The sequence below is a fragment of the Carlito syrichta genome, unplaced genomic scaffold, assembly GCF_000164805.1.
Source record: "Carlito syrichta isolate Samal-C Ts95f unplaced genomic scaffold, Tarsius_syrichta-2.0.1 Scaffold308977, whole genome shotgun sequence".
Classification (NCBI taxonomy): Eukaryota; Metazoa; Chordata; class Mammalia; order Primates; family Tarsiidae; genus Carlito; species Carlito syrichta.
The window spans coordinates 219,222-241,915 of NW_007253073.1; the positions used below are offsets into that span (position 1 = coordinate 219,222).

Below are 22,694 nucleotides of genomic sequence, written 5' to 3' on the forward strand. Positions count from 1 at the left end.
CCCACTACTATAAATAACTTAAAAAGAGAGGCAAACTATATAGAGAAAGAAAGTAAATGGGATTAATTGTAAGAATTAGCTCCCCCAAAACTTTCTGTCAGTCAAACATTACAAGTCAAATAAATTATTGTGAGAAATAACTTTTGATGTATTATGGCTTATATTTGCTTACATCTGTTGAGATGAAAGAATAAATAAAATTTCATTACGATTACTAAGTGAATTCCTAAGAATATATTATTTTACAAACATGATAATGTCCTCCATTGTTAATGGATACATATCAAACAAATCACAAATTGCTAGAATACTAATGTAACTATTTCTTCTGATATAGTAGTTCCTCCTTATCTGTGGGAAAGATGTTCCAAGATACACAGTGGATGCCTGAAACTGCAGATAGTACCAAATCCTACATATGCCATATTTTTTTCCTATATAGTCACGGGCAGGTGGTATATACAGCATGATACCTTGAACAGGTATGATTCATGTACCAGGTGGGATGAAGTGATACAGCATGAGATTTCTTCATACTACTCAGAACAGTGTGCAACTTAAAATTTACAAATTGTTTATTTCTATAATTTTTTACTTAATACTTTTGGACTGCAGTTGACTGCAGGTAACACAGTATGGAAAGCAAAAGCTCAGATAGGGAGACTACTGTATATTAATTACTTGCATTTTTCTATGTGATGCTACAGGTGAGACTGGAGATAAAAGTCAACTATGAATATAAGTTAACACTCATATTAGAGGCATGAGGGACTGACATGCATGTAACCATAGAGATGGCTACTGCTTTATATATGGAATCATTATAGAATAGATCATGTGATAAGTCCTGTACTACCAAAGCAAGTGAAATATTAATGTGGTGAATTTTGTTTTCATAGTATAATTTTTGATAACTTACATTATTGCTAAATAATAGAAAGCAAATAACTCACTGATTGTATTAAAGGTTGAATAAAATTGGTGTTCCTAGAGTTATTAAGTGGAATGGAGAATTTAGAGAGGAAGGAAATGTATACATAAAAACAAAAGTGCTATGAAAGGCCCTTCTTATTACTTAAAATCACTTTATGGTTGGAATATGGCTGATCCAACTTTGCACAAAACCTTGGATGTAATTTTTGGTAAAATACTTTTCTCTTAAATCTTAGGACTTCATAAGATACCTCCTAAAATTTGGAATTTACCCCTACTTGGAACATTTACAGGTCTAAATTGATGATGGCCAGAGGGAATTAGCATTTCTTATCTCAGCACCTGACATATGCAGGTAGCATTCTCCTCTTTAAATGTCAGGGTCTCCATGACCTCTTGCCAGGTTCATTAGAGTAACTATTATTTCTCTTCACCAAAGACCCTTTTCTTATTAGGAGATATTTTAGCCCTAAGTATACTATTTGTTGATAACTTAGCTCTATTCTGCCATTCAGTAAAGAACTTTTTATCAGCAAGGAGTGGGTCACCAAACTGTTATTCATATGCTTGTCAGCACTTTCTCTTATTACATGTATTCATCATTCAGTAATAAGCTAAAGCCTTTAGAATAAGATTCACTAGCAAAATTTCAAAATTCCTTCTGTTTCAGATCAATAGGACTATTAAGAATATTTGCTTGTGACATTTTTATCTGAGTCAAATTTCTTTGAAAGATTATGTAAAAATCTTTCAAAAGAAGAAGAACATTATTGGAAAGAAGAAATCTGTGAGAGGCAGAGGGTGAGTCCAGATGCCAAGATACTAAAAATTTGAAAATACTCCAATTCCTAAACGTAAGATACAAGTGAGAGAATAAAACAGTGTATAGATGAGTGACAAGAATTAAAGACAAACTGAATATGAAAAGGCAAGGAAAATGCTAAATCTGACCAAACACCACCTCACACTGGTTCCAACGTGACAAAACTTATTCCTGGGCCTTCTTACTCCTCTCCCCAGGTGTGCTATGACAGAACCATCAGCAATGTTTTGAAACAGACAGAGATGACAAAGATGACGTTGGTAGCACCATGCAGCATGGCAAAGTAGAATTTCAAAGAAAAATTTGTTTTACAATATATTAAATATTTACTTAGTGATTAGATAACTGGTCAGATCTCCAATCAATAAGAAATCAATCCTACCTATCTTATTTATTTATCTATATTTTATTTTATTATTGTATCTTTTACAATGTATTCACTAAATAAGGAGAACTCTGTCTTGCTATAGACTTTTTTTTGTTTGTTTGCTTGGGTCTCACTCTGTCACCCAGGCCAAATTACAGTGGCATGACAACAACTCACTGCAACCTTGGCTCATTTTTTAAAAAAAATTTTTGTAGAAACGAGGTCTCGCTAGGTAGGCCAGGCTGGTCTTGAACTCTTGTACCCAAGCAATTCTTCCACTTCAACCTCCCACAGTGCTGGGGTTACAGGCATGAGCCAACGCATCCAGCCCTCTTGTTATAGATTGCTAATAGACATATTACAAGCTAGAAGCAAGGCTGTCAGAGAAGATTGACTGCAAATGAAAAGACGCACTGTAATTTGCAAACAGATAATAGATCACTCAAGTAACATGGTTACCTTCGCCAGCTCCAGAAACAAAGAAGTAAAAGGGAATTCAAATGAAAATCTAAAGAATGTTCTTTTACCTCTTAATGGAAGCAGAAAAAGTGCCTAGGATAGGATAGTGAAGAGAGTGAAAAGACATTACCATCAAATCTGAAATCAAAGCAGAGCTCTGTTTAAGTGTTACGCTTGGCTTCTGAGAGTTCTCATTTCTGGGTGTGCTGTGTGCAACAATATTCTGCCAAAACACAGGCTCTGAAGTAGGCCTCTGGCTCTTCCCAACTGCAAAGGCTACTTTTGATGGAAGTAGTGGGCCTGAGGGCTGGACTAAGGCCTTGTCTGGTTTCCCAAAGCCTCCAAGCTGGCTGGATAATTAAATGACAAGAATAAACTAACCCTAAATCTAAGCCAGGTACATGCCTGGTGGATAGGATTGGAGTTCCTACTGGAAATATCTACACAGAGCTCTCTCCTTCCAGCCCAAATCCTGGGATTGGAGGCAAAAAAGAGTTTGTACATTTCTGTCTTTTAGAAAACATGACTCTCCTACTTATCCAAAATCATCTATTTTGTTTTCTTCCTGCCTTCCTGGATACTCCTGCTTAATCTCCTTTGTACCTCCCTCTTTAGTCTGGGTCGACTTTAAGCCTTTTTATTTCATTGCAACTAACTCTCTCTAGGAAGCCTCATCCACTCCAGAGATTCAATTTGCTGAAACGATACAAATTTATAGTGTATTATATTCTCCGGAGAAATAGAACCAATAGGCTATGTACAAAATCTCTTCTAATTACCCTTTGTTTTAGTTTCCTGGGACTGATGTAACAAATTGTCACACACTAGATGACTTAACATAAGAGAAATGTATTTGCTCATAGTTTCTCATAGTCTCATATATATATTACATGATTTTATGTATACAATATGAAGACATTTATTACATGGTATTGGCGCATGCACTTATGGGGAATGAACGATCCCACTATCTGCTGTCTGTAAGTGGAGGACCCAGGAAAGCTGGTAGTGTGGTTTGAGGGCCTGAGAACTAGAGAGCTAGTGGTGCAGATTCAGTCTGGGCCTGAAGATCTAAAAACTATTAGCCAGAGCATAAAACCAGTGTTCCTACTCACACGGTCTGGCAGAGTGAATTTGCCTGTCTTCTGTCTTTTTGATCTACTCAAGCCCTCAATGGGCTAAAGGATGCCCACCCACATAGCGGAGGACCATCTTTACTCAGTCTTCCAATTCAAGTGCTAGTCTTCTCCAGGAACACCGTCACAGACACACCCAGAAATAGTGTTTAGCCAGTTTTCTGGGCCTCCCATGACCCAGACAAGTTAACACATAAAATAAACCATCACATATTGAATCTTCCTTGAATTTAGAATTCTTCTTGAGTGCCAAACCCACAGACTTAACTGTCTACTTGAACTCTCCTCGGATGCCTTTAAAACTCTTCAAGTTCAATATACCCAACACTGAACTCTTCATTTCCCTCAATCCTTTAACACATTCCTATCTTAATAAATGACATCAGCATCTATCCAGTTCCACAGAGGGAACTTAGGACCCATCTTGGCACATGTCTCCTTCACTTTCTGTATTTTGTCTATTATCAAGTCCTACATAATTCTTGAATCTGCCTAGTACCCTCTATCTTCACTACCGCTAGTCAAGTCCAAAGACTTAGATAAGTGTGAAAATAATAAAATCTAAACACTATCAATGGCTTATTGTATAACAGGCAGACACTCTTTTAAAACTATATGAATTACCTCTTCTAATCACTCTATATATTGGTATCCTAGGGCTCACATAAAAATTACTACAAACTAAGTGACTTAATATAACACAAATTTATTCTCTCATAGCTTTGAAGGGTAGGAACCTGAAATCAAGATGTAAGACCTGAAACTATAAAAACCCTAGAAGAAAATCTAGGAAACGCTTTTCTGGACATTGGCCTAGACAAAGAATTTTTGACAAAGACCCCAAAAACAATTGCAACAAAGACAAAAACAGACAAATGGGACTTAATTAAACTAAAAAGCTTCTGCACAGCAAAAGAAATAATTAGCAGAGTGAACAGAAAAACTGCTGAACAGAAGAAAATATTTGCAAATTGAGCCTCAGACAAAAGGCTAATATCCAGAATCTATAAGGATCTCAACTCAACATGAAAAAAACAAATAACCCCATCAAAAAGTGGGCAAAGTACATGAATAGACACCTTTCAAAAGAAGACATATGAAAAAATGTTCAATATCATTAATCATATCATCAGAGAAATGAAAATTAAAACCACAATGACATATTACCTCACATCAGTCAGAATGACTGTTATTAGAAAGTCAAAGAACAATAGATGTTGGCATTATTGCAGAGGAAAGGGAATGTTCAGATACTGTTGGTGGGACTGTAAACTAGTTCAACTGCTATGGAAAAAAAACGGGAATTTCTCAAAGAACTAAAAATTGAATTTTACTGTTTGAACCAGCAATCCCACAACTAGGGGCCCCAAAGAAAATAAATCAATATGTAAAAAAGGTATCTGTACTTGTAAGTTCATTGCAGAACCATTCATAACAGCAAAATCATGGAACCAGCCTAAATGCTCACCAACAATTGACTGGACAAAGAAAATTTAGTAGACATACAACATGGAATACTATACAGTCAAAAAAGAAAAAAAGAATAAGATCATATCCTTTGCAGCAACATGAATGGAGCTGGAGGGTCATCATCCTAAATTAACTGACTCAGAAACAGAAAACCAAACACTACACGTTCTTATTCATATGTGGGAGCTAAATGGTCACAAAGATGGAAATAATAGACACTGAGGATACCAGTAAGGGGGAAGTGAGGAAGGGGACTAGGATTCAGATATTACCTATTGGGTACAATGTTCCCTATATGGGGAATGGGTCACCTGATACCTAATCCCCACCACTACACAATATATCTATGTTGTGAACATGCATGAGTATCCCCTGAATTTAATAGAAAAAAAAGGAGTCTGAAATGAACATGTCAGCAGAGTTGCAATCCCTCTGAAGGGTCTAAAAAAGGATCGATCCTTCCTTGCCTTGTCCAGCTTCCGGTGGCTCCAGACATTCCTTGACTTTTGACTGTATCATTGCAATTGCTGCCTTTGTCTTCACAGCATTTTTTCCTCTGTGTATGTGTCTTCTTGCCTTCTGTTTCCAGTCCTCTTCTTTTTCTTATAAGGGTACTAGTCTTTGGATTTAGAGTCCATCAGATAATTGAGGACAGTCACCTCATCTCAAGATCCCTAACAAGATGAATTTAACATCTGCATTCACAGGTTCCAGGAATTAGGAAGTGGATCTATTGGGGGGGGGGGGGGGGGGCAATGTTTAACCCACTATGCTCCATAACTAAGTGTTGTTAATAGTCCCACTAGATAGAAGAGGCCATTAAGATGTTAACAGACTTGCTCAAGGTCATAGTAGGTTATGGATGTGAAATTCAAATTTCCTTTCAGAAAAGCAATTTTAATACATTTCTGAAAGGAGTAACAATTTCAAGAAATTCATCACTTGGATGTCAAATATTGCTTCTACAATGCTTACATTTCTAGACTATCCTATACCACTAGAGTATAGAATGTATCAGCATTTTCACCTCTAGGAATCTATTCTATGGGCAAATTTTTCACATTTGACAAAACTATTCACTACTATGTAATAAAAAATTATTGATAGCAACCTTAATGCTCAACAATAGAAGTTGTTTGACTCCATTGTGTTACAGCCATACTGTGGGATAACATGTAACCCTTCCGAAATGAGGCTTATTTATAGTTCATAATGACGTGCAGTATACTTGAAATTTACAAAAAAATAGGTAAATAGGTGAGGTAATGGATAAGTCAATTAGTTTGGGGAAATCCCAATGTATGCATATATCAAAGCATCACTTTGTACATCTTTAACATGTAAAATGTTTATCTTCCAACTATACCTCAATAAAGTTATAAAAATAAAAAATAAGACATGTCTATATGCATTAATATGGACAAAGTTAACTCAAGGTGCAGAACAATGTGTATAAGACACTACCATTATTATTACTTTTTTTTTGAGTTGGAATCTCATTTTTTGTCACCCAGGCTGGAGTACTACAGTGGCACACTCCCAGCCACCACAGCCTCGACCTGCTGGGCTCAGAGGATGCTTCTGTCTCAGCCTTCCAAAAATGCTACCATTTTCTAAATAACAAAAGAACACACATATATGTACATGCATTTATATGGTAGGCATATACGGAATATTTTATAAAGATAAATCAGAAATATTTGAGAAAGGAACTATGAGACTGAATACAGGAATGGAAAGAAAATTTATTTTTAACTGCAAACGCTATTGTATTGTTTGACTTTATCTAGTCATGTGCTGCCATTACATGAGAGAGAGGGCAAAAATATCTATAGCTAGTCTTCATCTAATTTTCCAACCTAAACTCCTACTGAATCTCATGTTTCACCTGACAAGTCATTGTTCTTTAAACACAATGACAAAGAGTATGCTCATTTTGAGAGAGAGAGAGAGAATGTGTGTGTATGTGTGTGTGTGTGTGTGTGTGTGTGTGTGTGTGTGTGTGTGTGTGTGTGTGTATGTGTGTGTGTGTAATGCTTATCATCCTGGACTCATGTTTTCTGCATGTAGAAATTCTCTTCCTCAAAAACTTTTTTTTGTGTGCAGGCTCCCTGATCTCTTCAGTGTTGGAACCAACCACTCTTTCTTCAGCACTTAGACAGTCCCATTCATGTGGCCTTGAATTACAGTTATGTTTGCAAGTTGATCACCATCATTAAATTAGCTCCTAAAGGGAAGTATGCATCTTATTGGCCTCTGTGTTTCTCAAGGTACCTGAAACAGAGCTTTGCTGAATGCCTATCATTAAGAAAAATATTAAGCATAAGAATCATCTAAGAAAACCTATGTTTTCTACAATGACCAACTATAAGGGTTCTAGAGGAAAATATCTAACCCAAATATGGGAACTCTACTTAGCATAAATATCTAAAGGTGCAAATAAGATCCTTAAAACTAAAAATTAAGTCAATACTCTATATCAGATAGGATTGTTACAAGAGATGTATGGGAAGTGAAATAGGAAGTTACACTTAAAATATGTTAGAGAAGAAGAAAAATTACTTCAGTTATTATTCAGGAAGGATAGCTCTTTATCTATCTATCTATCTATCTATCTATCTATCTATCTATCTATCTATCTATCTATCTATTTTTAGCCAAACAAAATCTGGGTTGTGACATAGGCAAATGCTGAGTTAATCATAAAGCAGGCTAATTTTCAGACTGGGACTAGCAATGAGCTCCCCCCCTTCACTGCCTCCCCTCCATACACTAAAGATCAACATTGGAGAAACTCTCTTTCACTTAATAAGCACATTATTTTCTATGCAAAATTTCCCAAATCATATTATAAAATTACTGCCATTTCTTTTTTACTAGTTACTCTTTGCTGTCATTGAAACCTATTTCTTCTTGCCCTTAGTGACACGGAGTGTAGAGGGTCTTATTAATCCATATGCAGTGGGCAAAAGACATAAACAGATACATCTCAAAAGAAGATAAATGGGCAGCCAACAGACACATGAAATAGTGCCCAGCCTCACTAATCATCAGAGAAATGCAAATCAAAGCCACATTGAGATACCACCTAACCCCAGTAAGAATGACCATCGTTAATAAAACAAACAACAGTCGCTGGTGAGGATGTGGAGAAAAGGGAACACTTCTACACTGCTGCTGGGAATACAAACGAGTTCATTCTTTATGGAAAACAGTGTGGTGATTTCTAAAATAACTAGAAATTGACCTTCCATATGACCCAGCAATCCCCCTCCTGGGACTATACCTGGAGGAACTAAAAACATCTACAGAAAAGAAACCTGCACATGCATGTTTATTGCAGCACTATTCACAATAGCAAAAACATGGAACCAATCATGCTGCCCATTGAAACTTGACTGGATAACAAAAAATGTGGTATATGTACATGATGGAATATTACACAGCCATAAAGAAGGACAAACATATGAACTTCACAGCAACTTGGATGGATTTAGCATCAGTAATACTCAAGGATATATCACAGAAACAAGGAACTGCATACCACATGTTCTCACATAAGTGGACCCTGAACATTTAGCACGATACTATAAGAAAGGGTTTGGCGGTAGCAGGATACTACCGGGATGAGGGGGAGGACACAACATAATAAGAGTATCTCATTGCAAGCCAGGCAAAGTGGGGACCAAAGGGAGGCCCAAACTTTACCTGTATAAAGTCCACTTGTATACCCAATCCTGTATTGCACCCCTCATCTTTAAAATAAAATTAAAAATATTATTCCATATGCTTAACTTTCACCTATCCTGAAGCACTTCATGCCACTGTACCTTCCATGAACAATAAGTCAAATTTTGGTATGCTTGTAGCATATTGCTCTTATGTTTTAGTCTCAGTAAATAGGCACACTGCCATCAGGCTCAACCCTTTTCAGCTGGCCTTATAACAGCATACAGTAAAATAAAATAAATATAATCAAATAAAAATTAAAAATGGCAGTGATGAAGTTTACTTCAACTTACTCTGAGTGCAGTTTCATGTTCTCCGACAGCCAAGTAGGCTAAGCCCAAGTAGTAAGACGCTTCTCCTTGCATCTCCTTGTCACTTCCTAAAGAGATGGTGTACAAAAGTTATCATGCATTAAAGACATTGCTTAGTACAACAAATAGAATCCTCACTTTTCAAGACAGTAGAAAGTTATTTTTAAAAGTATACAGATTTATCAATGATCTTTTAAACCCAGCTATGTGCTGAAAGAAAGGCTGATACAAATACAATTTACCTGAACCACAGATATGAGAATAAGATGCATTAGCAATAAAATAATGAAGGGTTTATCTCTATATACACAGCCCTGTATTATCATTTTGGCATTCATATATAATTTTTATACTATTCTACCACATAAAGACCTCTAGCCATCTAGCATAGCTGCTACTGCATATGTGAAATAACAGGCAAAGGTTAGCAGCATTAAATGGTGCACAATCACTCATTGTCAGTCACAGGGACTCACATTCAGGTCAGTTTCTAATAGTGTAATAATTAGCAAATAAAGGAATTATTATTTTGATATGTTTAGTTTAAAAACTATTGATCAAAGCTTGGGTAAAAATAACTCACAGAGCTTCATTTCTTGATGCAAAATTCATATTGTGAAATATGCATGTTTTGAAATACAAACACTTTTCTTTGCTAATCACTGGTACTGGTAATTTTTTTTATCATCTTTTTGCAAAAAGGGTAGTCTTTCTAATTTCTGTGATGCTTTACTAATTTTATTCCAGGAATTACCCGTTTCCTTCCAAAAGCAAAATGTGTAAAGGTATAACATGTGGTTCAACAAGTATATAGTTTATTTACATTTAGTATATTAAATTGAACGTTGGCTTCCAGTGTGACCTAACTCCTGCCTAAAGCAAATGCTGACTGAGCCACATTGGTTTTGATCTTTGAAAGTAACTATCTTTAGACATCTGAACCCTGCATCCCATCCATGAAGGATGTCAGCAGGAACAATTTTCCATACTGCACTCACTTTCACTTCACTACTCACTACATTATCACTGCTGAAGCAGTGGCTCTTTGAAAACTTCAAGCAAACAGAACAGCAAATGTCAGCGACCCTTTCTTTTTCTTTTTCTCTAGCTATTTCACTGATTGCAGAGAATTATACCCTCAAGATTACATTTTAGCAGAGTTCACTGTGCCAGTGATCCAGTCAGGAAATTTTAACTCATATAGTTCAGCTGGGCCCTAACATTTTCTCTGCTATAAGTTTATAGATGCTGGGGATAGGGGTAGGACTAAGGAGAGGCAGATGGATTAGAAAGAAGAGGCTGTGACAGGAAGTTACTTTGCAGACAATTAAAAGTTCACTGTATGTAGGTTGTATCTGCTGTGTTAAGTGGTGTAATAATGTTAAAGCAATAGCAACTACCTGGGCTGATTCGTACCATCATTTGCATCTAATTTTATGTAAGAGGAAGCACAGAAAATAAGAGAAAACAAAGAAAAATCTACTTCTGCTGACAGAAAGAGATCTTTTGAGGCAGCTAGTTGAAACAGATGGGAAATATCAAATGTTAGCCTTAAAACAGTATTTAAACATGGAAACGTTTCCTGTTTACTAACAAAGACAGAGTTAAGATAAGGTGAAAGCAGTAAAGTATCATGGGAAAGCATTAGTGAGAATAGGATTAACAACTATAATCACTATTGAAATTGAGTGACACAAATACCAAAACTATATTTTAGAGGATAAAGACAGAAAAAAACAGAAAATAATCAAAAAACACAAATTAGGCAATAAGTTGTATGGTGATAAGTATTCTGGGGAAACTAGAATAGGGTAAGGGGAATTGGAAGTACAAAGTGGGGGTGCAGAGGACTAAGCGGGTTCCAATGTTAAATATGGTTGTAGGGTATACTCACTTGAAAGGATGGTATTCACAATAATGTGGAATTAAAAATACATAACAGAAAAGTCACATCTATGTGAAAATTAGACACACTCCTAAATAATCAATAGGTCAAAGAGGAAATCACAAAGTAAACTAGAAATTATGTTGAAATGAATGAATATAAAAAATACAACAAATCAAAACTATGGGATGCAGCTAAAGATGTGCATAGAGGAACATTTATAATTATAAATGTCTATATTTTAAAATAAGAAAGGTCTTTCTGCTTTACATAGCTAAAAAAAGAGGATCCAACTAAACAATAGACATTAGAGTGAAAATAAATGAAATAGAGAATAGAAAAACAGTAGAAAATGTCAGCAAAACAAAAAATTAACTTATTGAAAAAAATCAACAAAATTAACAAGCTCTTATTTAGATGACCAAAGAAGAAAAAGAGGAAGACTTTTAATTGCTAAAATCAAAAATGAAAGAGGGAAAATAACTATAGACCTGACAGAAATAAAAATGATTATAAAGAAATCTTATGGACAACTGTATACTAACAAGTTAGACAAACTAGATGAAATATGTAAATTCCCAGAAATACACAGACTACTAAAATTGGCTCAAGAAGAAATAGAACATATGAATAAACCCGTAGCAAGTAAAGTAATTGAATTGGTAATGAAAAGTCTTCTCGGGAAGAAAATACTACCTTCAGGTGATTTCACTAGTGTGTTCTAGCAAATATTTAAAAAGAATGAACACAAATCCTTTACAAACACTGTCAAAAATAAGAGAAAGTCTTCCCAAATCATTTTAGAGACCAGAATTATTTTGACATCAAATCAAACAGAATCACAAGAAAAGAAAACTGCAAACAAATGTCCCCTACAGATATAAACACAAAAATACTTAATAAAATGCTAGCAAAGCAAACTTCGTAACATATAAGAAGGCTTATATATTATGACCAAGTGGGATTAATTCCAGCAATGCAAGGTTGGTTCAACATACAAATCAATCAAGGTACTATACCATATTAATAGAATGAAGAACAACAGCAACAAATCACATGATCATCTAATAGTTGCAGGAAAAAAAGCATTTGGCAAAGGTTCAAACTTCTTTCATGTTTAAGAAAAAAAAACCTCAACAAACTCAAGATAAAAGGGGACTTTCTCAACCTATTCAAGAGCATCTACAAAAATCCACAACTAACATTATACTCAATGGTAAAAGACTGAAAGCTTTCACCCTACAATCAGGAAAGAAGACAGTGATGTTCGTGGAACCACATCTATTTAAGACTGTGTTGTACTAGAGATTCTAATCAGAGAAATTAAGCAAGAAAAAGGAAAGGCGTACAGATCAGATAGGAAGAAGCAAAACTATATTTGCAGATGACATGATCTTGTATAAAGAGAATCCTAAATAATTCATAAAAGCTATCAAAGCTAATAAATGAGTTTAGCAAGTTGCAAGCTACAAGATCAATATAAAAGTCATTTTACTCCTACATATAGGCAATGAATACTCTGAAAATGAAATTAAAAAACAGTTCCACTTATAATACCATCAAAAATAATAAAATATTAAAAATAAATGTAATGGCCGGGTTCAGTGGCTCAGCCTGTGCTTTGGGAGGCCAAGGTGAGTGGACTGCCTGAGCCCACGGGTTCGGGACCCGCCTGGGCAACTTGACGAGCCCTCATCTCTACAATAAATCAGAAATTAGCCGGGTGTGGTAGCACATGTCTGTAGTTCCAGCTACTTGAAAGGCTGAGGCGGAAGGATCGCTGGAGCCCAGCAGGTCGAGGCTGCGGTGGCCAGGAGCGGCCACTGCACTCCAATCTGAGTGACAGAGTGAGACTCCAACTCAAAAAATAAATAAATAAATAAATAAATGTAACAAAAGAAAGCAAAACATGTACACTGACAATTACAAAACATTAATAATGAAAGAAATCAAGTAATATGTAAATAAATAGATACCCCATATTCATGAACTGAAAAACTTAGTGTTAAGATGGTAATATTCCCAAAATCGATCAACAGATTCAATGCAATTCTTATCATAATCTCAGCTTCCCTTTTTGCAAAAATTGAAAAGTTGATTCTAAAATTCATGTGGAAATACAAGTGATGAGAATAGCCAAAGCAATCTTGAAAAAGAACAATGTTAGAAGACTCACTCATACCTTCCAATTTAAAAAGTTACTGCAAAATATTCATTACTGCAGTAAGGATGAATGAGTAAGGATAAATCAATGCAATAGAATTGAAAATTCAGAAAACAACCTTCATATTTATGGTCAGCTGATTTTTGATAAGGGTGTCAAGATAATTTATCGGGAAAAATAATGTTTTCAACAAACAGAACTAGGACAACTAGATATTCACATGTAAAATAGGAAGGTGTACCTTCCTCATATCACCCATGTGCACACACACATAAAAGTAGATCGTAGACCTAAGTAGAGTTAAAACAATAAAAATCTTAGAATAAAGTGTAGGAGCAAATCATTATGACCTTAGATTGATCAGAGCCTTCTTAGTTATGATCTCAAAAGCAAGACCAGCAAAAGAAAACCTAGACAAGTTAGACTTCATCAAAATAAAAACGTGTGCTTCGATGAATGCCTTCAGAAAGTGAAAAGACAATCCACAGAATAGAACAAATATTTTCAAATCATATAGTTGATGAAAGACTTGTTCTAAAACATATAAAGAATTCTTAAAACTCAATGACAAAAACAAGTAATCCAGTTACAAATGAACAAAGAATAGGAGAAGAAATGTCTGCAAAAAGATACACAAATAGCCAATAAGCACATGAAAAATGCTCAACATCATTGGCTTACAGAGAAATGCAAGTCAGAGCCACAGTGAGACACCCCTTTATACCTGCTAGGATGACTATAATAGCAAAGATGAACCTAACAGATGCTGATGAGGAGTGGCTAAACAGAAACCCTCATATGTGGCTGGTCAAATGTCAAGTGGCCATTTTGAAAAACTGGCAGTTCCTCAATAAGTTAGACATAGAGTAGTCATACGACCCAGCAATGTCACTCCTAAGTATATATCCAAGAGCACCAGAAAGTTGTATGCAAATGTTCATTGCAGCATTGTAGGCACAAATTGGAAACAACCCAAGTGTCCAGCAATTGATGAACGGGTAAAGCAAATGTGGTATAATCATACAATGGAATGTCATTTGGTCCTATAAGGATCATTACACTAAGTGGAAGTTATTGGCTGGTGCAAAACTTGTGCGTTACACCAGGGTGCCCTAGCAAAGGATCTGGCCTCCAGGGGTGGCAGCACCCCTTAACAACTTATGTAAACGAATGCCCTTATTCAGGTTATCATCAGTGTGCTACTTCAGGCTCCCTGATCAAAATAGGAGACAACAGGAAGTGAAGCTTTGTCCCAAAATATGTCACCTGCTGCAAGAACGCTGTTAAAATATTGTATAATCTATTCACTATGCACTTTATTTTACAAAAAATGTGGGACATATATATATATATATATATATATATTTTTTTTTTTTTTTTTTTTTTTTTTTTTTTTTTTTTAGTTGGAGTCTCACCCTGTTGCCCAGACTGGAGTGCAGTGGCTGCTCCCGGCCACCGCAGCCTCGACCTGCTGGGCTCTGGTGATCCTTACGCCTCAGTCTTCCAAGTAGCTGGAACTACAGGCGCATGCTACCACGTCCGGCTAATTTTTGATTTATTGTGGAGATGAGGTCTCGCCAAGTTGCCCAGGCGGGTCTCGAACCCGCGGGCTCAGGCAATTCACTCACCTCAGCCTCCCAAAGTGCTAGGATTACAGGCTGAGCCACCGAGCCTAGCAGGGACAAATATTTATTGGTTTTAAAAGATATTGAAAATTATAACAGAATAAGAAGTAGGTTTTCTTCTGTTCTCCTTATCTGCCCTTTGGAAAGTGAGAGATACTTTTCATGAAAAAAAAACAAAACTGCTTGGCAGACTCTGGTTGTTGAAAGAGGCCCAAGGAACCTTCCTTTCTTTGTGAACTATCTTACAACTTAGCAAATTGAACCTAAAGTAAAATACATTTCTCTAATTGATATTCTCCTACACATTGAAATTCCATATAACTTTCCATGTGACTAAAGTTTGCTACTGAAACTAACCTACAAGTTAACTATGTGTCTCCCCTTTTGGAGAAGTTACTAGACCACAATTGACCTAAACGCAGTTCATTTAATGAGATACATCTTTCAATGGGGGTGAGTTCCTATGAGTATTTCAACTAATATTATTCAAAGTAATAGAGAGAATATGCCGTTTACTTTTACTGTTTAGTACATTAAAATCACATCCAGAAAACTAGTCTTGTTCATTCCAAATAAGCTATCTGTAACTTACTAAAAAACCAATTAATTCACTTAATTAGCCAATCAATTAAATATATTTTCAAGAACATAACATACAGTTCAAGAACATAACTTCTGTCTTTTTCTCTTTCATGAAAAAGGTTACTCTATTAATGAATACTATATGGTAATAAAATCTTGAATTTCACAAAAGCTTATAAGAATACATCCAAATTTTTTCTTTATATATACATTCACAATAGTAAAGAGATAATCAGCTGTCATAGAAGCATTTTTACTATCTTAAATGTGTATATGAATCGCCTAGAGGTCTTGCTAACCTACTAATTCTGATGCAATAGCTCTGAGTTGGGGCCTGAGACTCAGCTTATAGAACATGCCTTGTGATGATGCTGATGCTGCTGGTTCAAAAGCCACTCTTGAGAGACAAGGGTCTAAAATGACTCCTAACTTTCCGTTATTCATAACCAAATATTTATCATATTTTCTCTATCACTTGACAATAGTAAATTTATAAACAATGAAGGATCTCTCAGATTGCAAGAGATATAAACCTTACACACACCTCATTAACTTTTGCATATGATCCTACCTTTTCACTGTGTGTTCCTTGTTTTGCATTACACCCAGTGGGTTGTAATTTTGGAGGTAAAGCTTTCAAGAAACTAATGGATTTTTGGTTGTCAGCATTAAGGCACCTCTGTTTTACAGTAAAATCTGAAAGTATATTGATGGCATTTGTCTTTGCATTTCATAGGAAATAATCACCCTAACACTCGACGATTTTTACTTCACTCTTGGGAGAACCAGTGTCTACCCATTAAAGAAAGCAATGTGAGAGTGTTCTTTTCCACCCACCTTCTTTGGTGATTTCAGAAGCTTTTATTAGAATTTTGATGGCCTGTTTGTATTCTTTATTTTCCAGCATTTTGTCTGAGAGTAATCTGTAAGTCCTCAGGAGACTCTTGCAGGCCAACAAGTTGAGAAAGTGGCCTGTCTCATCCTTCCATATCCGCCCCTGCGTCAATTGATGGAATGCTTCATAATGCTCAGCAGCTTCCAGAAGCTGACCTGAAGAATAACAGCCATTCATAAATATAAACCAGAGGCCAGAGCATATTTTTCAAAATTTTGTGTACATCTTAGCTTTACTACTAAAGGGGGAAACACCATGGAATATGGTAGAGGATTTTTAGGGCTGGAGAAGAATTAAACTGGGAAAGGCGCTCTCTTTAATTGTACCTCAGTTTCGGCGTTAATTTTGGATAGACAACTGCAAGGGGGGGGATGTAATTCAGCTAGGAGAAACTGACTGGGATTGCATATGTTTAGAGTGTGAACGTCCAATAATAATTATTGCTACCAATCATATTAACCAACATTTAACCTTGGGTATGCAAGGCACTGTGCTACATACTTTATACACATATCTCATTCAATCCTCAGAACAACACTATAGATTGGGACTGTTGTGATTCCATCTTATAGACCAGGAAGCTGAAATTTAGTGAGGTTAAGAATTTTGCCAGATTGCATGTCTAGTGTGTAGAAGATTCAGGAAAACTGACTCCAGAGCCGATGTTGTCAACTATTATCCTGTACTGTTTTCTGAACAGGTGACAATTTTCTTCATTCTTAAGAATTCAGACATCTTGAGAAAGGATACATCTTCTACAAACTCTAAAATTCAAATATGAAGCTTTAAAGCGCTCCTCAAAGTTTGACTAAACTTTCCAAAGATGCATTTGTATGTGCTACTTAGTTTTGAATAATTAGAATTAAATGTCTTTCTGGATTTTACCCTCTAAAAAAAGTCACTTCTTTCCTTAAAATACCCTCTAAAAAAAAAAAAAGTCACTTCTTTCCTTAAAATGTGAGCAAACATATTTCTGGAAGAGTAGTTTGAAGCTCCATACTCTGGATTGTTTTTACTTGTCAGTTGCCTCATGGAAATGCTCAGAGTACACAGGAATGCAAATATTCCTTTATGGTATCGGAGCACCATAACTGGAATTTACAGGAAAACACTCATACCTAGGAACCCCAACCATAGTGGTTAAGAACAAGGACAGACTTCAAGCAGACAGCCTACTCCTAACTAGCTTTTCCACTTTTTGGTTAGTCTCAGGCTAATCACTGCCCTGCCTGTGCCTTAATTAATTCTTCTGCAAAGTAGGGTTATTGCATCACTACTCAAGGTACTATTGTGAGAAATGAACTAGTGCATGTTCAATGTGTTACAGGGTAGGTGTGCAATAAACATGGCTACAGTTATCAGTTGGTATAATAATATTCTTAAAGATTCCAATAGACCAATTGAACATAGCCACTAATTTATTGCATTCTTTAAGTGCAACTTAACCTTTCTTCAAAAAAACAAAAATTAGTTCAGCCCTTGTGACAATATTTCCATGACTGATTAAATTCATCTTTGCAGTTCATATTAGGCTCAATAAGTTTCATTGAATGGTGCAGGTTGCAGTTGCTGCCATGACTACTGCATCCAATATCTTCCTATTTGTTGCATTGAATTTATCAAAATTACTATTAAAGAATGAACACACAAATAAGAATAGTAGTCGCAAAGAAAGACAGACAACAGTGGCAGATAAATGATCTATAGAAAACTTCTGTAAAGACATGGCCATTGTAAGTCATTACCGTCCCACGAAGGAGGGCATATCAGGGAAGATACATACAGAGAGAGCAACGCATACAGCAGACTTGTTTATAATCTTATATTGTGAAACTCTCACATAATAGGAGGCCACAAGGTCATAAATATGATACTGCAGAAAAATATTTGTTTCTATGGACAGGTGTTTATGAAAATTGAAAATATTGGGAAACATCAGAAAACATTAAGAAATTCTTATCTGTGTTCTCTCTGGGAGTTAGGATTATGGATGACAGATGGTTTCTTTTTTCTTTTTGTTTTTTTTTTCCTCTTTTTGTTTATTTGAATTTTCTAACATTTCTATCATCAAAACATTATTTTATAATAAGAAATATATAATAGAAGTTATTTTTTTAAATTACCAATCCTTTTTTTACTTTGATACAAATACTCAAGGTTGAAATTCACTGTTCTAATCTATCTTTACTTTCAACTGACAATTTTTTCTTACCTTCCACAAAAGCAGGCACAGTTTTTCATCTCTCTCTTGTAACACCTCTCACCAGAAACACCTTGCTCCAAATACCCATGACCCTCATTTTTTTAAGCTAGAAAGGAGCATTGACATATATGTGTGTTATGTTTCCTCTGTTAACTATATTTCTGCCTGTGAAGTATAGCTCTGTATCCCTGGAAAGATGTATACAGGAGTTCTTTTTTCATCTAGTATCCATCTGTTCATAAAGTATAGATATATATTTCTTTTTGGCTATGTGAATAGGGAATGGTGAATACAGAAAACTGTGAATAAAAGAGTTCCAGAAAAGACAGAAACTGTAAGGGATAAAAAGCTCTGAAAAATCCGATTAATTAGAATTGTATGAAAATGAGGTATAATGATATAAGTAGTAAATGGAAACTGATACTCGTGGCCAAAATTTGATCCATATGGAAGAAGAAAATGGAGGTGAAGGGAAGCAGGGGGAGGGCTGAAGTAGGGAAAGGAGAAGCGGAGGAAACGGGGAAAGAATGGAAGGAGGGAAGAATGGAGAGAAAGTCAGGACTGTGTCTCGGTAGTGCACATATACCAGAATTCTTGCAGAAATGAAGTGAGCTTGGTTTTGGGGATGCTGGTTCCAGCTAGTTACTACGTAAAGCAACCTTGGGATGATTAGAAATACAGTCGTCTTTTCGGCCAAATTTGATTTTTGCTAGAGCTTTGGGGGCTAGTATCAGTGTTCTGCTTAGCTCAAGATTACTGACCAAGGTTCAGCTCTCAGAAGGGTTTGCTTGAGGTCTCCCGTGAGTAAGGAGCCAGACATGCTTGGGTAAAAGAACAGAGAAGCACTCTTTCCTGAAGGAATGCCAGGTGCCAAAATGCAAGGGTATTTGTTCCCCTTACCTAATCTGCCCCAAACTGGAGAAGTATATATGATTATCATTTTTTTTATTAAAAAGGAAGCTGAAGCTCACAAAAATTAAATGACTCAAATACACAAGCCACACTTATGATAAGTGATGATTAGGATTTAAACACAAGATCACCAAAAGTCTATACAACTGGTTCCACCACATCAGATGCTGATCAATAAACCAAGAGCCAGGGTCAGGAGACTTAGGCAGAGTAAGTTTAAATTCTCTAGATGTAAATCCCTTATATTAAAAATAATGCTCGAGTTACATAATTTCTAGTTTCTCCCAGTTACATAATTTTGCAATTCTGCTCAGGTCACTACAGGTAACCGTTGATAAATGCAGATATTAAACCCTGATGTGCTTCTTATTGGTCCTTCCAAAGGAGTTGATGCATAAGCAGCTACATATAAATTCCCTGCTTTCCCCTAATCCATGTGGTGACATCCATGGGGGCTGATAGAATTTCTTGGGTACCCCAGACTTAGACCACTTGTGGTCCCATGAGTCATGGTTTCCTCTCCCCTTCCTGCCCACTTAGCCACAGATGAGGTCTCTGGGGTCTTGATTAACACTATTACAGAGGTACCTATACAGTAGCAGAGTTTTCCAGTCCCTCTCACATGTATTAATTCATTTCTAAAAGTATTTGGTGGCAGTAAAATAAGCCAACAAGGATTTGGTCCAAATGACCATAAGTACATAAATGTCTTGGCTACAGTTTCTAAAGGTTGGTCAGAATTTGAAAGCACGTATTATGATATAACATTTGATTTTAAAATATTAAAAGATATATATATATGTATATATATATATATATATATATATATGCTTTGAAGACAGCATAGTAATTTAAATACACAAGTATTTCCCTTAAACATGGTTAACAATAATATTTCCAACCTCTTGTATTTCTAACTGTAAAAATAATTTTTAATTATGTTCTGAGTAAAGATTCTGATATTAAGATGACGTTTATTAAAACATATATGCCTACTGCTTTTACCTAAAAATTTTTACATTAATTCTACCCAAGAGAAATATTGTAAAAAACCATCAATATAGTGGTCATTTCTACAAAACTAAATGTAAAGATCAATGTGGATAATGAATTAGACATTCTAATTAGGCTCAGAGCATCCCATTATAATTTCTTCAAAGTATTCATGCATAGTCTTCCTTTTGGTACCAAATAGACTTCAACATTTCAGAACCAGATGAGACCTCTAGATCTCATTATCAACCTTTTAGAAGGACAAAGATAAATGTTTAGTCTAAGTATCTAAGGACTGTCCTCCTCTGGAATATTAAGTGTTAGCATTATTTTCCATTGAGTAAGAGGGACAGACAGAAGAGGAATGATATTACACTTGAGACGTCACAAAAAAATAAAAGCTAACAGAAGACAGGACAGAAATGAGAAGCCCTGGGGAACATTCATGGATGTTAAAGTTGTCCCAAGGAAAAGTAAGTTTTCCCATGTTGCCTTGGGATTCACTCCCACGTCTCCATCATCCCTATGAGTAACTAAGATCACAGTAGTGACCACACTAAGGAAGACATGCTAACTACTGCTTAACTAAATGCCTGGCATGCTAAGCAAAAATCCAGATAGCCCACTGATGTTTCATGCAAGCCAGGGAAGAAAATGGAACCACGGTGTTTTATGAGGGAGACTTGGGATGGCCCTGCATAGACTCCATCAGCAGTCGATTTATTTTAAGAATACAAATACAAGGCAATCCCCTCAGGTCCCCTCCCACTGTGGGAGCTCTTCTGTCCTCTCAATAAAGCTTGCTTTCCAAAAAAAAAAGAATACAAATAATACGAAGTAGCATCAGAAAACACATCTTAGAAGAACATTGTGAACAACTGTGTGAAGCAAGAGTACCCAGAAATAACTAGAAATAGCCTAAGCCTCAGTTTTGTTTTATTTGTTTTTTTTTTAACAAGTATGTGTTTAAAAACTTATTATGATGACATCTACATAAACAATAAGGATTCTGATCCTAGATACATTTATAGTTTTTCAAAAAGGAGCACTCAAAATAAAACTACTACAAGGGAGTTTTACTTTATCTAAAGCCCACACAAACAAGAAATCCATCCATTTATTTTAAAATACAAACACAACCCAAACAATGTTGTAAACTGCAAAATGCTTGGTAGGATGTTAAGACAAACACTGTGTAGAGAAAATAAGATTTTATATAGTTGGGTATTATCCAAATTGTTGCTTACCCCCTCTCCTCTGCACAATATCTCTGAAAGTTTATAGATATTTGTTGTATCGCAGCAGATGTCTAGAACAAATATTAAGCAAAGGAGAATGTATATGATCTCTCCCATTTTAGTTTTTTTTAAAGTAGGAAGATTGACTAGATATTAACACAAATGGGTTTAAATGTGAAGCTGCCATAAAAGCAGGAACATAAATGTAATTCTCCCAGCCGCTATTTTGATGCACATTTTTGATTCCATGAATATTTTATGAAATGGCCCAAACTAAAGCCATATAACATTCCTGCATTACTGATGCTTGCGCCCGTAAGCTACGAACATTAGAGGCATGATTGAGTGCATTAAAATGAACTCATTCAGCAGTGCATTGATTACTTGAAGGGGGAGGGAAACAAAAAAAGAAAAAAAAAAAGAAAAAAGAAGTTGCTCCACTTCAGAAATCAGCACACACATCTAAAGTTTGCAATGGAATAAGGGTGAAAGCAAGTTTAAATAAAATAATATTTCATAGATAAAGCGTGACTCTGTCCAGACCCAACGTTAATTTGGCAAGGTGTTAATTACATCCAAAGATGGCTGCTGCTATTGTTCAGGTAATTTAAAATGTCACAATCTCTAAGACACACAGACTGGCCTGTTTTAGCTCCATGCATCAGCAATTCTGAAAACAGCTAATTATTTGCTTTTCTATCAACTTATACATTTGCCAGTAAAAACAATGCTGCAGAAACAATTGCATGAAAATAATTTGACAGGTCCATAAGGCCCATTTCTTCAGCAGCACTGATATAAGTCTTAGGCAAATTTAGTTCTAAATTGTGCACATTTGTTGAGGACTTTAGGGAAATATTCCACTTTAGTTTAAAACAACAACCTAAAGAAACAATAAAGCTTTATGTATATTATATTACATTTTAATCCAGAGCTACTGGACATCTTAGGAGTAAATTACTATTCTGT

General features: G+C 35.7%; 1 protein-coding gene across 2 annotated transcripts in view; it reads right to left on the reverse strand.

Annotated features, from left to right (window-relative positions):
• TTC29 (tetratricopeptide repeat domain 29) overlaps positions 1-22,694 on the reverse strand; it is a 265,274-nt gene that overhangs the window by 160,406 nt on the left and 82,174 nt on the right. For both annotated transcript variants that reach the window (XM_021716824.1, XM_008066516.2), the window contains exons 7-8: positions 16,322-16,534; positions 9,211-9,296 (exon numbers count right to left, since the gene is read on the reverse strand). In XM_021716824.1, the coding sequence (XP_021572499.1) occupies positions 9,211-9,296; positions 16,322-16,534 (299 nt within the window). The remainder of the gene's footprint in view (positions 1-9,210; positions 9,297-16,321; positions 16,535-22,694) is intronic.